The 17,548-nt window shown below is 41.1% G+C and overlaps 1 protein-coding gene across 12 annotated transcripts in view; it reads right to left on the minus strand.

The window, feature by feature from the left end:
* Window positions 1-17,548, minus strand: part of DOCK10 (dedicator of cytokinesis 10) — a 120,521-nt gene that overhangs the window by 64,942 nt on the left and 38,031 nt on the right. For all 12 annotated transcript variants that reach the window (XM_033068471.1, XM_033068469.1, XM_033068475.2 and 9 more), the window contains exons 3-7: window positions 16,439-16,528; window positions 7,268-7,350; window positions 3,429-3,501; window positions 2,987-3,118; window positions 2,585-2,719 (exon numbers count right to left, since the gene is read on the minus strand). In XM_033068471.1, the coding sequence (XP_032924362.1) occupies window positions 2,585-2,719; window positions 2,987-3,118; window positions 3,429-3,501; window positions 7,268-7,350; window positions 16,439-16,528 (513 nt within the window). The remainder of the gene's footprint in view (window positions 1-2,584; window positions 2,720-2,986; window positions 3,119-3,428; window positions 3,502-7,267; window positions 7,351-16,438; window positions 16,529-17,548) is intronic.

Raw genomic sequence — 17,548 nt, forward strand, 5'->3', positions numbered from 1 at the left:
GAGTAAGAATAGACTTGCCAGCATTGGTTCTTGGGTGTTCAGTATTTACCCTCATCCTGAAATCACTCCTTTCCCCCAATCATATATTCAAACTAATGTAAAACAAGGACTAAAACCTGTTACAGATATATAAAATTATATAAGGGCTTAACCAAGAGCTAGAAGTTGAAAAAAACTATGCCAAGAATCTTAGGTAGTGGCCATTTAAAACTTTTAAAGCCACTTTTTGTAAAGTGGATTGTGTACACTAATTTATGCACAATGTATAAAGAAGAATGCTATGTTTCCATTTTACTTCAGATAAGACAAAAAAACATGTAAAATTTAATGGATTTATTTTCTCTTTTGTATATTTCCCCTTATGAAATGGTCAAGATCTTTAAATCACGTCCTGAAAGACTATCAGACATTATCTAATACAGCAGCATATCTTGCATGCTGAACCTCAAAAACATCAGTAGGGCAGGAAAACTTCAATATCCACTTTTCCATCTGTACTTCAGACTTCTGGTAAGCAGATGAGATCTACAGCAAAGTCTTTGTTTCAAATCTAAGGCCAGCTATTTTACCTTCCTGATCAGTTAACAGGAATAAAAAAAGCAAGGTACCATTTCTCAGTTTGCTCCTCTATAAAACTCCTTCCATATGGCATATAGACCTTGACTTCTAATCTTCAACACTAAATTTCAAGTTCAAAAATTTCTTCCAAAAAGAAATAATACAAGATTCATAAAAGAGACTATGAATGAGCTATAAATGAAACATCAGGCTAAGTCTAATGCCTGCAGGGTCATTCTTCCAAACTTAACAGAATTGTTTTGGAAGCATTTTGTATTTTATCTGGAGATGATTTCTCTGGGATATTTTACTACAATTATGGTATTCTATCTCAATTAAAGTCATTCAGAAAGATTTAAATAATTTATAATGTTATTAAAACTCTTGGAATCACAATGTACATACCACATTTTTTCACTAAAAATTCAGTTTTACCCAACTTTTTCTCGACATTCTCTGGTCTCCCTGTTTATGGCAACTCTAAACCAGGTTTTGTTTTTCAGCCCCGTGCTTCCAAGTCCATCATAGGCTTTGAGAGCTGATGATATTCACCACAGTACACCCTTAGCTAAGATTAATTTCTTACTAGTGAAGATAGTTTTTGATTGACATTTACTATGGGACTCACAAATTTGAGCTATCACAGAAACTTGTGTGTGGGGGCAGGCAAGAGGTGAAGTCACTGTTCAACCAGTGTGGGACAATCTGGAGGAACATTGTAGATTCAGGGAGCGGCTGTCAAAGGTTCAGGGAGAGGAGGATTTCAAAGGTTTCTTGAGTTTTTTTTGTCAGAAGTTAGTAAAAAACAGCAGAAATCTTTCAGTCAAGATATTTCTGTATCCCAGAGTGTCATGAGAACCAACACAGTAGAACAGGCACCCTCTGGGGTAGCATTAAATATGTACATAACAGCCTACAGGGCTGGACTGGAGCTCTGGCTGAGACCCAGCTTACAGGACAGCCCTTGTGCCAGCAGGCAGCAGCAAGCAGCCATTTCTAACCAGGATTTCTCTACAAGAATCTGCTCCATGGCTTCTGCTACACTTCCAAACCCCCTGTGAGGGTCTATCAAGGCAATGGTATGACACTGGCAAACATCACTGTCCTACCTGCTTATCTCCATCCCCTTCTATCCCTGTTTGGAAAAAGAAACACCCTTCTGAACTGCACTGGGGTAATGGCCTTTGCCCAGAGTTGGGGACTGCCAGCAAATAGCTCTTCCCAGGGTGAATCACTGGGAACTGATCATTTTTCATGCTCCAGAAGGGTTTAGAGGTGAACAAGAGACATCATAACCAAGAAAACCTTTTATTTATCAGGGGTCTTCTGCTGTGTTACCTGTAAGGTTTTTTTCAAAGCAGCCTGCCTAGCACTGTTACCAATCTTTACTGGTTAAATAGTAAAGTATGGATGAAATAAAAGGCATTTCCTTATTCAGTGACACATTGGGCTACATCAGTCAATAGTCACATATCATGCAGGAAACATCTTGTTTAGAATGAAACAATAGATAAAAAGAGAAATATATTATTAAAATGAGAGGAAAGGAAGAATAAGATGGGAGAAAAAAGCTAAGAACACAGTCTAAGGGTAACAATGGGAAAAAAAAGGTTGGTTTAGACATTTCTGGCAGACAAAGTTCTGTCCTACCTGATGCCATTAAGACCCCAAAAGTGATGATCATCATGAAGACTCAGAATACAAGATTAATTAGAAAATAACTGAAATAATAATATTATCAGAATAATAATATCAGAAACTCCTCCCAAACACTTCACATTATTTTTTTTCTCATGTTTGTCATGGACGAAGAGTGTGTGCATGGTCTGCTACCATAATTCAGCTGTGGTTTTTTGTCACTTGTCAGTTTGAGCATCTGCACTACATTAAAGAGAAAACCAGTGGGGCTTTCATTTCCTGAAACTGCTAATGAGACCATTATTCTGTTAATGAACGTGCTCTTCCACTTGCCTTTTTTCATGCATTCTACACCCAAAAAGCTGCAATGAAATAAACTCAAACTTACCTGTACGACTCCTGTACAAGAATCCAAAAAAATACATCCCTTTGGCTCCTTTGATATTTTTTCATCTTTATAAAAATTCATAATATACGAGTTATCCGACAGCTGTGTCAGCTGGAAGTAGCGCTTTTTGAATGACTGAAGTGGAGGGGAAGAAGAAACATTAAAATTGTTGTACTACAAATTATTGTTACTGATATTTTATTTACAGGGTTTAAATAACAGGTAACTCCTACTGCATTTCAATCACTATTTTGCAGACAAATGAAGTATTACTTTATTATCATTTAAAGCAATGCAATCAAACCTGAGCTATAAACAGCTCAGTGACAATGGCAAAAAGCGTGCCTCTGTGGGGAAGATAAATCCACACTGAATAAAGAAAGAATAATGTTGTTTCCTTACCCGAACAGTAATGCTATTGTTTACAGTGCTGTTGAAATTCCCTTTATAAAGCCATCCAGACTTGTAAACTCCTGCTGCTAATCCTCCTCCTCCTCCACCACCACCTTTAGAAGATGAGTGGGATGTTGTGTCCTATATGGAAGGCAAGGTTCAAATTGCACAGACTTGTTTTCTGAATTCCAAGACAAAAACTAATGTGTGAATATCTGCTTGATAACAAATAATCACCCTTTAATTCCTTTTAAAGTAAGATATTAACAGCCCTCCCATACATGGGGTGACATGAACACAAAGCTGTTCCACTAATTTCAGAGCTATTTAAAATATGAAATATTTTATAGGAGATAATGGCCCTCCATTATCATTCTTTATTTGATATTAAAGTAATAAATAACTTCCCCAGTAGGAAAAAACCAACCCATGCCAAAACCAGAATACATACTTCATCCTTATCCACGTCCTCATGATCGATTTCAAAGGAATGTGATGGCAGTTTCTCTGGTCTACATTCAATTCTAGGAGAGGGGGGAAAAGTGAATTTATTTATTTATTAAAAACAAATAATGTACCTGCTATTTCAGGGAGATAACCATACTGAGTCCCCATGGCAATGTCAGTACACCTTTCCCTGTGATCCTATTGTCTCATTTACAATTACTGCACTTTTAAAATATTTTTCTCTTTAAAATACTCTCTTTTTTTCCCCTCCTCCAAGACTCTGAAGCTGTAACAGTTCTATACGAATGATGAAATACCAGTTCTCAGTCTCTTTGCTGCTTTTCCACTACAATGGGCAACGAGCTCAAAACAATTTCCAAAGAGATAGCCCATTCAAGGCTGTCAAAGGAAGGAGACTGAGCTCTTCAATAGATTTCTCAACCAAGAACATCAGAACTTTCATCTTAAAGCTTCTACATCACTTCATGATTTCAAGATTTTTTTCTATTCAATATGATGAGCACAGCCTTCAAGCAATTTTTCAAAATACATAAATGTCTTTTTGATGTGATGCCACCTAAGTTCTTTATACTGTATACTCAAACCCACAACAGAATATGAAAAAGCAAAGCACTTAAGCATTTGTTTAATTTTAAACACATAACTGTACTTAGGCCCACAGTACTTCTCATGCTGCAGAATTAAACCAGTAAGTAACAGCCAAATACACCCAATAAAAATTCAAGTGTATTTTTAAATGGAAAAATTTTCATTTTTTCAGTGCCCTGAAAAATTCCAGTGCCGTTGTGAAATTCCCAAAGACTACAAAATTCATCTTGAAAACCTTCAGTTATGATATGAAAACCTAAAAAAGTTTTCATGCTAAAAGCTATTATTTATTAGGAAGACTGACTTTTCCTGAATTAAAAAAAGAAACAAAAAAAATTCCCAAAAACCAAAATCAAAACTTTGACCCTTTTCATTTTTATTCATTCATATGTAAATTACAAGTAAGGAAGATCAGAGTGATGAGCAATACCTATCTCCTCTTCATTTTCCCCATTTCAAAACCAGTGTTCCCATGATGTGCCCGTGCCACCACAAGGGCACAGAGAACACAAAGAGTGTTCATTCCCTCTTTGGTGTGTTCCAGTTTCACAGTTTATTTACTACAAACAATTGACCTATGTTTTGAATAAAAGGAAATTTATAATCTACTGGCATTTTTGACATCTCTAAAGCTTTAATAGTCAGGATATTTGTGATTGAAAACTGTGGCAGGTTTTCCAATGCAACCAAGGGCAGTTGTGAAAAATTCTAACACAAACACTCCCACCTGAGGGGACGCCAAACCAAAAAATCTCAAGCCAAATCCCATCTTTTAGAAAAGAAGAGGCACCAGACCTGAAATATCTACCAAGTGTTCCAGGTTTCCTATAAACAGTAGCAAAAGTTTTGCTAATGACTTTTTCTGTTCCCAGATAGCACAGCACACTGAGCAACCCCTAATCTTCTCCCACCCACTTGCTCAAGAAGCAAGAACACACCGGCACAAAGCATAAAACATGGTGTAAAAGAGGTAGTGAGAACTTACAGAGAGGAATCTAAGGGGTTAGAAAGAGCTGAGAAAAACCTCCAAGGAGGAACACACTCAGAGAAAAACCAAAGCAGTTGCTAAATATTTTGATTCTGTCATGCACATGGTGCTGAGCTCTGTGCTGGTGCCACAGCAGGACTGCAGTGGACAGGATGAGCACTCAGGGCAGGCAGTGAGTACTCAGCATCACACAGCAACTGCTTTCCAACCAGCATTCAGAAGGTGTAACTGATAAAAATCTGCTCCACCATGCAGCCATTGCTTGGTGTTGCAGGACTGTGTGACCCAGCACAGCACGGCCTCAAGCACACTCAGGCATGAAGTCTTTCAGTGCTGCTGAGTCCCAACACGCTTGTTTCTACATGGAACAGCACACTGGGAAGTTCAGCACACCCTCAGTAAATGGAATTGCTTTATCCACAGTTAGATCTGGTATTGTAAATGATACTCCTTCCCCACGATGTAAAGCTAAACACCTAACACTCAGTCAGAGTTCACCAATACAATGCTTTCCTATATATGATACAGAATATGTTCAGATTTCTCAAAGTATGACAGCAGCTTTCTTCACATCAAACAAAAACTGGTAACAAGTGGACATCCAGAGCTATCAACAGTGAGATACAGTATAATGACCAGAACATAATAAGCCTCTTTATTTTTCTTGAGAAGATTTAGTCTAAAACACCTAACTTTGTAACATGCACATGCAAATCAAGGTAGAAGAGGCTGGAAACAATATGAAATGAGGTGGATCTCAAACAGATCTGTTAAAGGTGTGTTAAACTCAAAAGCCAAAAGTTTCCTGCAAACAATTGCTGACAACTCCTGCTATAACTTTGCATCTGAAATATCAAAAAGTGTGCCACCTAAATCTTCCCTAAGAGACACAAGATGAAAGATTTTGTGTCAGTATAATCCTCAGTACGATGTATTTGTTAGGAGGGAGAGAAAGTAAGATGCAAGACACCCTGGTACCCTGGAGCATGAACCCATGAAAGCAAATCCCATTAAAAAAATTTAAAAACCCTACACTAAAATATCCTTCACAGAAGAGGATGTATGTAATCAGCTAAAATGTACTTTTGTGCACAGCAACGCACCCACATCTGTCCAATGCATATTTCATAAGAGTGAAGACGTTTAAGGTTAAATGGAAAACTGCTGTGCTACAAACATTTTTCTTGAACATTAAATGCATTAATTTTCTAAACCAATCAGCAGTCTGGGTACTTAGGAAAGGGTGTGTTTATAACCTTTGATTAGCAAAACCGCCCTTAATGGTTTTTTGTACTACGACATACACTGTTCATAAAAATACCAACCTAAAAGAACAAATGCAAGTCTAAAGGAAGGTTTGCAGTGCAAAACCCTCTGAACACAGCATCTAACTGGGCCATAAGACTCAGTTTTATGAGTTTTATCAGTTTCTGAAGCAATGAAGTTAGTACTAGTTTCCATCGAAGCCACGCTTGGAGCACTCATTCATTCCTGTCTTACGTGCAGGTAAAACCTTTTTCATCCAATATTGTCATTTTAATGACTCAAACTCCAGAAAAGGAGGCAGTGACACAGCTCATTCTAGCACTTGGTGATTTTGGTAACTACTCTCTCCAGCCTTCCTCAGGGGCAGGACACAAACCTTCCAGAAACATGAGTGTGGGTAGAAATTCATGCATGTAGGAACGAGCACCAGATGAATTTCCTTACACTCAAGTCAAGGAACTTGTTCCTGCTCTTCCCAGCACTTTTACAGTGATTTTCATGTTCGTGTTCCTCCAAGCACAGGAGAGATGCCCCTGACACTGGCACAGCCTTGTACCATCAGTGCACCCAGTTCTCCTGTACAATGCAGCTGTAAAGCACTGAAATCCCATTCTCTGTTCCACAGGGTAACTGAAAGGAGAATGAATCCCAGTGAAAGGTGAGTGACATTTATGCATTATTAAGGAAAACGAAAAGCCACCTCTCCTGTATCAACTGTGCTTTAAAAATGCAAACACACTTGTAAGGATTTGAATCAGCACTAATGGAGTTTGTTGACACCAGTGAATTCTGCAGAGTCTTGAACTTTTCTGAAGGACCTTTGCTTCCCCTTTTTAAAAATGCAAGGCACTAAAAATACAGTAAAACAAGCAGAGCGTAGAAGACAAAGGAAAGTGCAAATATGGACAAAGCTTAGCAAATAACACAAGCCTAATGGGAAAAAAAAACAATAAAAAAAGAAAACTTATGTGTGTTCTTACTGTGGTAGGTGTCGAAAGTCTTCTGAATAGGATTCATATTTGTAGTTCACAACATGCCAGTGGGAACTGTAGTATTTACAAGCCTAAACAGAAGAAACACAACAACAATGGAATTAATACAAGGGTTGAGACTCAAGACTGGAGCAATGATAAAGCTCTGAGGCAGCCCACGTGCTAGAGAACATATTCTTCTCTTTTAGAGCTGGGTGCTCAGTTCTCAAAGGAAAGCCAGCGTCAAATGTTTCCATATTTTGAAGTACGTTTCCCTTGAACATCAAATGCACTAAGTCACACAAGATGGAGGAAGGAGCTGATAGCAATTTAACATGTTTGACTGATTCTCATCTGTTTTCTAGGAAGCATCATTAAATAATATAGTTACTGCCTCAAAAGACATGATCTAGTCTAGCTCTGACTTCCTCCATGGACATTGATTACACATTTTTTTGTTTGCATCCTGTTTCATTACCTAAGCCTTCCACTGTAAATACATCTGCCTTACTCTTTTTACTCCCCCTTGCTACAGCACAAGATCTCTACTTCTTATTCTGCCCCTAAGGATTGATCTTGTAACCTCTTAACATTAAGGAATATATTAATAGGACTATAATTTTTCACCAGTCTCATTTTCCCTTCCACACTGAATTTGCTCAGTCATGTCATCATGTAGTTTTTGCTGTCTAAAAATTTTCTTGCTGGTTTTGCATTTGCCTTTGGAAATTGTTCTTGGTACATCAATCTCCCTTAAATGATGAAGCCAAACCTGAGCTATACAGAAGGGCTTGGTTGTGCTGTCAAATAAACCAGAATATCTGTGCAATTTATTTGATGCAGAACTTTTATCAATTCAGTTAAACACAACATGACATTTTGAAAGGGAACAAGATGCATGAAATATGTACAGTTACTGCTGAAGTGCACATCTACGAGAAAAACAACACAATGTCAGAATTTCCAGTGATTCTTCATACAGAGTGTAAATTACGACTGATATTTGTACAGCATGCTGAAGGATTTTATCCCAATATTGTATTATTTTCTCTCCACACTCTACCTGAAAATTTGCACCAGCCTACCTCAGATGGAAAGGAAGAAAGAGAGGGATCAAGCCTACAACCCTACAGTAGAAGCTGCTGCCCAAGACCACAGGGAAAAGGAGGCACATCAGGAAGGAAAAGGATTGATATCTACAGCAGAGATAGAAGCAGCAGCATTGAAAGGCATCTGAGGTGGGAACAGTAAAACAACCTCACAGTCTCACATGAGACTCCAGAAGTCAAACAGAATAGAATAACAGACAGATCAAAGGTGACTAAATACCAAAAGATGTGCAGAGAACGTAGAGGGAAAGATAATAAAAGGACAATTATAAATTAGTATAAAAAGGTTGACTGCTTGACCTGGGAGTATTCCCTCTCTTCATTCCCAACAGCTTCTGAGTCATTGCTGGCAGGGATCTCTGCCTCAGAGGCACGGAGAGGGGATTATCAGGCTGCTGGAGCAAACCTATGATGGGTTGTCTAAATTACTCAGCATTGGCTTAACAGATCTCTTTTTTAAAATCTTGTGCAAAATATGCAGGGTGTGTACCCACAAATTATTTTAGAAAGTCATCTTCTTTGTATTCAGAGTATTCTGTGACAGGTTAATTTGGTTTAGAGTGTGGAAAAGGTGGCAAGGAAGTGGGTGCACATTTGTAGGCACTTCTCTCCCTGGCAGCTCAGCACAACCAAAGGCAGGAAACCCATTCCACATGCATCTACCTTCTCATCTGACACAAGAACTCATTTTAGAGGTGCAGAATAAAGTGTGACCATTAGACAATATAATCACATATTCTCCAAAAATGAAGATTAATATTACAGCATTATAACTGCCAAGCTCAGGTTCAAAGATACCCCTGAAAGATCACTCCAGCATTGATGGCACTTGGCCTCTGAATGTAGAGATAATAAAAAATACCCAACTTCACACCAAACTTTATTTTATGATCCTTCATAAAACAACTTGGTCACTCTTGTATTTGTGTGAAATCTGTGTGACAGTCACCTAGGCTATAAGAACACTCTTACAAGAGTAAATTATACTCTTCTAGATAAGCAAGTGAAAAGCTCACAGAGCATTGTGAGGGTGAGCCCAGAACCTCCAGTTCACACATCACTCTCCTTCTCCTTGGCAAATGCAAACCAAGTGAACCTTCTACAAAAGGACCACTTTTCCCCGTGGTACTTTCATTACTAAGTATTTTATTTAACAGATGCAATTAAAGCCCACAGAGACCTCTCAAAGCAGGCTTTTATTGAAAACATTATAGGCTGGTATGTTCAGAAAAGCAGTTGTGAATAACGTATAGAGCAGGCCACAGTATCTTAGTTTGTAGCTATAAAGGTTTATTGTGCTTCTGCAAGAAAAAGCTAATCAAAATAAAAATCAAAGGGGACAAAGCAGCACATTCAAGTATCCCTCAGTAAATTCACAAAAGACAAGCCAACCCAGCGCAACAACTACCAGTGTTCTTGAACCAGCTTCTGAGGGGAAAACAGAGCTAACTTAAAAAGTAATACCGAAAAAAAAGGGTACAGATTTTATCTTTGGACTATCCCAACTAAAAATTAAATACTTCTGCTAACCGTACTGACTTAAAATGATTTTTTAAAACTGGAAATTTTAATCAGAAATTAAGTTTTAGCGATGAGGAACAATACCTGCAAACCTGATTTAAGGAGCAAGTAAAACCTTTATAAAGGCAGAGATTTCATGAAAAGGCTAGAGCTGGATACTACTATTCCTGGCAAAGAACAGAGGCACCAATGCAGGGGCTGTTGAGCTCAAGTGAACTGTGGGGGAGGAAAAATATAGACAGAGAAATGGAAGTTTTGGGATGTGGGAGGGTTGGCACAAGTTTGCATGAACTTTCTACTGTGCTGTTAATTAAACAGGCAGCACAGCCCATTCCCAGAGGCCCTATCAAACTAAGGTCTTTGGTTTTTTTTTTTTTTTTTCCTTTTTCTATTTTGTTTTTGTCCAGATGGCCTAATTATTTCTTACAGGGACAGACAATCCTGCAGACTTTTTCCACATGTAACTTCTTACCTCTGGTTCTGGTGACAATAGCATGATGGCTACCACAGTGAAAAAAGCACTTAAAGATTTACCCAGTCATGGAAAAGAACCTTTTAGAGGGAAAAAACCCAATACAACCAACCAATCAACCCCCAAACAAACAAAACAAACAAATAAACAAAAAAGAAACACATAACAAAAAAAGGGGGAAGTGAGGGAAACACAAACAAAAGAAACAACTTCCCTGCTTATATCCTCTCTAAGACAGCACTAGCATGTGGTTTTCAGAAACAGATGCACATACAATAAGAGTCATTCGTGGGCCCCTTGCAAAGGAGCTGCATGCACACAGAAACTCTGCCCCTCACCCTGGCAGAGTGGCTGCTCCTGAGGTGGAACAGGGCAGGGCAAGCATATGCAGGAGCTTGGAAACAGAAAGCAAAGATGCTCTGGAGCTGGATGTGGTCACAGTGCAGGAGAGACAGCTGCAGAGGTGGCTCTGAGCTCTGCCCATGACGTGCCCTGCTCACAGAGCCTTCCCTCTCTCCTCTGACCTCAGCTGCAACAACCAAAAGAAGTGGGCAGGGATTTGGGGAGGTGGAAGGTGCTGTGACCACCCTGGGTGGAAATCCAGCCCCCCACCCAGCCTGCCCCAGACTCCTCACACCCACAGTGAGCGTGGCAGCATCACCAGTGGCTGCTGCCAACCTGGACTTTCCTTTTGGGGCTCTCAAAACTGTTCCCAAAACAACAGTTCACATGTATAGTAAAGTCCAGTGACACAGGCAAGTAACAAGCCAAAACACTGAAACACACTATTATTTTAAAGTATCAAACATTTTATCAAGTATTTATTTTCTCTGCTATTAAAAGACTCACTATTCTTTAATAACCTGTGCCTAGCCCTGACACTACACCTCTTTCAAGCACTAAAAAACTTAGATTTTTGAAGATGGGGAATTTACACTGTGGTGAGTAATAACAAAACTTTCTGGGTGTCATTGTCAACAGGAGTTCCCATTTTAGTCTGATTTTGAAAGAGGCAAGAACAATGCACACTAGCCTGCAAATCAAAAAGCCTCAGAAATCAACACTACGGGCACACCACCACTTTCAAAAGTTACACAGGAGGTTGTGGCTTTCTTACACTGTGATTAATAAACTCATGTTTCATAATTACTTACAGATCCTGTACACCCAACTTGCAAAATTTCAAATCTCCCTCAGATGCGTGGCAAGGGCTTTGCATGCTTACTACAAGTGACAACTCCCTCTTGTGTATCTAGAAAACCTCAACAGGAAAGTTCAGAGACACCCACACGAATATTGTGTTATCGCAGACAAAATTAACTACATCATTCACTGAATGAAATTTCAGTTTCCTACACTGCTTTTTCATTTTGATTTTTTGTTCATCCAGGAAGATCACTCCTCCTGCCCCTGCACAGCTCCTACACCTCCTCATTCATCAGGACAGCCCCTCTGTGAACATTTCCCAAAAACTTAACCAAGTAGCACCTTGGTGGTTTTTTTGGAAGGATAACCTGGCTTAAACTCATTTCTTAAAGCAGAGTTAACAATTAATATTTATTTACTTTCTGCTTTTTTTTACATATACCTAGAATTTTATTCCTATAAATACACACACACAAACAGCATGTATTTGTGTGCCCATGACTGCAGTTTTTCTGAAAATACCGACTTGATGCAAACCAATATAGGGTTAAATACATTGCAATTAGATAGCTTAAGTATCCTCAAACTAAATGTTACTTTGAATAGCAAAGTGAACTATCCCCTTATATTTCCAAATGAAATGTGGGGAAAATACCAAGAACTCCCATTTGATCTGCATATTCAGGATACAGACTTAGGAGGTCATATTAGAAATGTTTTTATTGCCTAAAAGGAAGAATTTTATTTTGTTTCTTGTGAAATGAATGTTTCTTTTTGCCAAAATTATGGACCACGAGGACAATGCTGACTAGCATAAATGCAGTAGATTCTGTGAGGAATGAGAAAATTCAGAATTTGGAAGGAAACAACATGATAAAGGAAGTTAGGAGTACTTAAAACAACAAACCACTGAAGACAATTTGATTCTGGCTTTAAAAATTTCTGGAAACTTCTCCTTTCTTGGAATCTGATTTACCTCCTCAGGTTGGTCCTGGCTAGGAAAAGTTAAGGTGGAAAATCCACAAGGAAAATATCTTAATACAACTACAGGTATAGGAATAATTAATTCACAAAATATTAACTTTAAAATATAGCTAATACTTAGGTATAAATGAATAAAGGGACTCAGATATTAGTCAACCATAAAACATAAAATAATCTTTTTACAGGCATAAAATACTTTCTAAAGAATTACTTTTTGCTACCTTAGTTTTATTTTGTGTTATATTTCCATTTTACAGTTTCACCAAAACACAGATGGTCAGACATCTAATTTAAAGTCAATTCTTCTGCCTCATCCATTATAGTAACATTTCACCAACAGGGAAAGTTATGAATTCCTGAGGAATCCAAAAGTGGTACTAAGAGAACTGAATAGACAACCAGAGGCAGAAACTTGCCACTACAGGTGGAAGCATCAAATGCCATGGATACTGAAAGCTTTCCTCAGCAACATCAGCCTCATCTTTCTTCATCTGTCTTGTCAGCTCTTTTGGATCCAGAAACCAATGCTGCCCAGGCAATTGGGCACTCCTGGGGTGCCTCTAAGTACAGTAATTTCACGAATACAAGCCGCACCAATTTGACCAAAAGTTTGGTGGAAACCCGGAAGTGCAGTCAATATTCCGGGGCGGCTAATCTATTAACAAAATTCTAAAAGCTGCCAACACGGAAGTGAGAGCCCGCGGCAGCCCCAAGCCAAGCTGGAGCCCGGCCGGCCCCGGCAGAGGTGGGAAAGCCTGGCAGAGGCGGGGCCAGCAGTGTGGGGGGCGGGCGGCAGAGCCTGAGCCAGCAGGGCGGGGCAGGGAGGGCGGCAGAGCCCGGGCCAGCAGGGCGGGGGAGCCCGGGAGAACTGGGGCTAGCAGTGCAGGGGAGCATGGCAGAAGCAGGAAGGCCGACGGGTGGGGCTGCCTGGCAGCGGGGGGAAGCCCAGCAGAATCGGGGCCAGCAGCGTGGGGGAGCCCGGCGGTGCGGGGGCCTGCAGTGCCGGCCAGGGCGAGGAAACGCGGCGGCGGTGCAGACGGGAGGGGGCGGCCGGCGAGCCGGGCGGCGGCAGCAGCCCGCTGGCAGGGCTAGGGAACGCGGTGCGGCCGGCGAGCCCGGCGGCGGGGCTAGCGAACGCGGCAGCGGGGCGGTGCTGACGGGAGAGGGGGGCCAGCGAGCCCGGCGGCGGCGGCAGCACCACCCGGCCAGCCCCGCCGAGCCATGGCGCTGAGCTGGGCCACCCGGCCCCGTCGGCAACCATGAGCGGGCCGAGCCTGCCTGGCCCCGCCCCGAGCCAGTAAAGCCCGCTATGCCGCGATCCTGTTACTAATTGGCCAATTTGTGAAAGCTGCGCACGGATTCTCGCGACGAACGAAAGTGCGGCTAATATTCGGGGTGCGGCTTATCTATTGACAAAGACAGCAACATTGTCGAGGCACCGGGGGTGCGGCTTATAATCCGTGCGGCTTGTATTCGTGAAACTACTGTACTGCTCATGGTTGTTTGAAGAAGGGAAATCTCATCAAATCCCCAAGCTGCCTTTGTTTGGATTTTGGTCAAGGTTGAAGAAAAAACCCTCATCCTTGAAGGGCTGTAGCAGTGAAAGGGTTAGAGGTGGAGGAAAAGCTATCACCAGTGGGAAACACAGCAAGGAAGAAACACAAGATGTTAAGGCATTATCGCAGACTGTTCACAACCCTTTACAAATGACCTCATCTCATAGACAAGACCCTCTGAACACCACAAGCACCCAGAAGAATGAGGCGAGATCATGGATCCGAGGATTTGAATCAGTTTCAGTGCCATGTTCTCAATTGCACCATACACAGGGAATTAGTTCCCCCTCCAAGAGCAGACCATTCTTTTGCAGCCCACCAACTCACTCCATGTCTTTGTCTCTTGCTGAAGTACTGAGACAGTGAGCAGTCAGAGACAGCTGACACCAAAATGACTTAAGCATACGGAGCTGTACATTCCCCAGAGTCTCATCAGGAACTGGGTGTTTGATCCTGGGCTGCCACAAGTCCAGGGGACCAACAGTCAAGTGTGCACCAGGTGGACACCTTCACTGTTCATGATATCATGCTATATTTGAAGAAAAACTCCTCCAGTGAGTGAAGTGTTGGCTTTTCCACAGTTCTAAGAGAGAAGTGAAGCCACCAACTCCACCCCTGTACCGCTATTCCAAAGTGCTGAACTCCTGTGAACACAACAGGCTGCTGCTAGGGCAGTACACACCTCTGCAATTGCTGCAGGGGACTACAACCACAGATCTTCACAGAACCCTGTGTTCAGTTTGCCTAATTTAGGACTGGAAACCACCCTCTTCATGGAGTTTAATTTATTTTGTATGTATACATACACACACACACACATACAGTTGGCTTTGTGGCTAATTGGAACATGTGCATTACTATATAAACAGGGTCTTTACCCTGTTGCTCTTCCATGCACAAGCTGAGACCTGTAGTACTGCTTTTTTTCCACTGCTTTGCTCCTCTCTCCCCCTCCCCTTGGCTCACTGGTGCTGCAGAGAAAGCTAATAGATGTACTCAATATGTGCTTTACCAGGTTGCCATTAGCATCCCTTGGCATGCTCAGCTGTAACGATTATTCTCTGTGCACTGTGTTCCATTTTTAGACTCACCACTTTCTCTGTAAAGCCATGAGTGCAGTGCTGGCCTTGCAACTTGTGGAACCTTAAAATAAAAAGCAGATCTCAAAGTGCTGAAAGGCCAGTGAGGCTTCTGGGAAGGTAGATAACTCCACAAGCTATGTTATCGTTTAACACTGCTGCCAGATTAACAAAGATGGCACAGTTCAGGCAATCTGAGCTGGCAGTAAATTATTATTGCTCTTTTTAGACCTGCTGAAAAGAAATAGAGCCAGCCTGTAAAATGTCACATTGCATACAATTCAGCAGTTACATTTCTGCCCAATTTTGGATTTCATAATTTCTAATCCCTGTGTTTGTCTGCAACTGACTTTTCCTCCACAGTTTCCTCTTGCAATTATAGTGCATAGGAACTACTTTTTCAGACCAGAAACAAGGTGTGAAAAATCCCAATCTGTTAAAAAAAAAAAAAAAGCCCAAGAACCATCACATTATGGGCTAATTATGGAATTAAACTCCTTCTAGAAGGAGTTCGGCTGAAAATTTGGTTTCATAAACCAGTTTTGTTAGTGCAAATGGTGAGCTATATTGCGCATCTATAATGAGAAATGGGAATGTTCAGGGGGCATCTAAAATAAATTCCTTTGAACAGTGCAACCAGCTCCTCTAAAGTCCTTCAAAATGATAAAACCAGTGACAAATATTCCTGAGGCAGTAGGATGAGAAATCTTCTCCTACAATCTGAGTTCAGGTATGGAAACAATACAGTCATAGGGGTTGTTTAAAGGTAGAGCAATTATTCACTCCTGGTGGGCCCCTAACTGTCATGGAAGAACTTGTTGAGCTTTCTGTTATGGTAAGGTGAAAAAGACTCTAAATACTGACAATAAATATAAACCCTTATGCACCCTTCACAGTGCACCTACTTCTCACATGTACACTTCCAAATGAGATACATACCTTGAATAACACCTAAGAGTCTAAACCAGTGCCAATTGGTTATCTATTTTTGGGAAGATGTCAATATTTTCAAAGTGCAAAGCACATGCACATCACCAATCATTAGCAGTGATGTAAAAATACCAACATCAATATCAGTGGACTAGTGGTGACAGGGAATGCATTTGGAAAACAGTACAATGACAGGGTAATTCAGTTCATTTATGTACAAACATCTCACAACTGCAGACATTAACCCTCCCCGCTCCTACCAGCCTTCAAAATTCAAACCTGATTCAAATCATCTAAAGCCTATTAAAAGAAAAAAGATGTTCATTATAAACATAGCAAATCTCCCCCAAACACTTGGTTTCATTTAAAAATGAGATACTCACCTCTCTAACAAATAAATTTTCTGCTTTTTGTTCTGCATCTTCAGGTACAGAAGGATACAGTGTCCTGATTTCCAGTGAAATTGTGTCTATCTGACAATAAACAAAAAATAAAATGCAATTTAGTCAAAGCCAAACAGAACAGCAGTTTTGTCTCAGGAAGAGGTTAAGAACCTCGTTATCATGGCTTGCATTTTTCAGTTTGTCGTGCAGCCAACACACATGCATACCAACAACTGCAACCCAGCTCCTGCCCACACACACTATTCAATACTATCAGCTAAGGCATTAATTACAAGCAAGAACAATATTCAAGCAGATTTTTGGGAATAAAACTGTTCCAAGCAAAGTTCCTTCAGTCTCTGAGGTTTCTGATAAAAAAAGTCAAGTCTTCCTGACATCCTCTCCCAGACACACATGCCAAATTCAACAGTGATACTTGCTTCCTCCACTTCCCTTCTCCACCTCGTGCCTTTTGGCAAGGAATGGGGAGACACAAATAAAAACTTTGACTCTTTTGTCAGGAGAAGAGCGGAGCAGAGCTGCCCCAGGAAGCTGCAGAAGGAGTAGAGGAGAGCTCAATGGCTGGAAAGCAAGGCGAGCCTGGCAGCAGCTTCACCTGTGGGCAGCAGGACAGGCTGACAAGGGACCCCTGGCACTGGGCGCAGTCTCCTCCAGCCTGCACAAATCAAGGCCTTTTCTGAAAGCAGCTGCTGGCTGAGCTGTCTTGTCAGGCCACAGAGCAGGAAACCACAGAGGGAAGTGGATCTGCTGCAGTTCTCCACCAGGAGCCAAGCTTCTCTTGGTTCCCAGAGGGCCAGCAAGAGGCCAGGGCCACCAGCAGGGCCAGTGCTGGGCCAAGGCTGCCAGAAGGCTCACAAGAGGAAGCTTTGGGGTGTTTTCAATTAACCTGCAGATCTGTCCCACTCATTTTCTCTGCCATTAGAGGAGAAAAAAACCAAATCAATGCCCAGCAGCCCAGATCATGCTCTCAGTTACAGTGGAGTAACTCTGTCATTCAAGACAGCAAAGGATTGAAACCCAGACAAATTTGGCCTCCCAAACACATTTTCTTTTCCATTACAGAAAGACCCACTATTCCCAGAGGGACGT

The sequence above is a fragment of the Catharus ustulatus genome, chromosome 10 (genome assembly GCF_009819885.2).
Source record: "Catharus ustulatus isolate bCatUst1 chromosome 10, bCatUst1.pri.v2, whole genome shotgun sequence".
NCBI classification, from domain to species: Eukaryota; Metazoa; Chordata; class Aves; order Passeriformes; family Turdidae; genus Catharus; species Catharus ustulatus.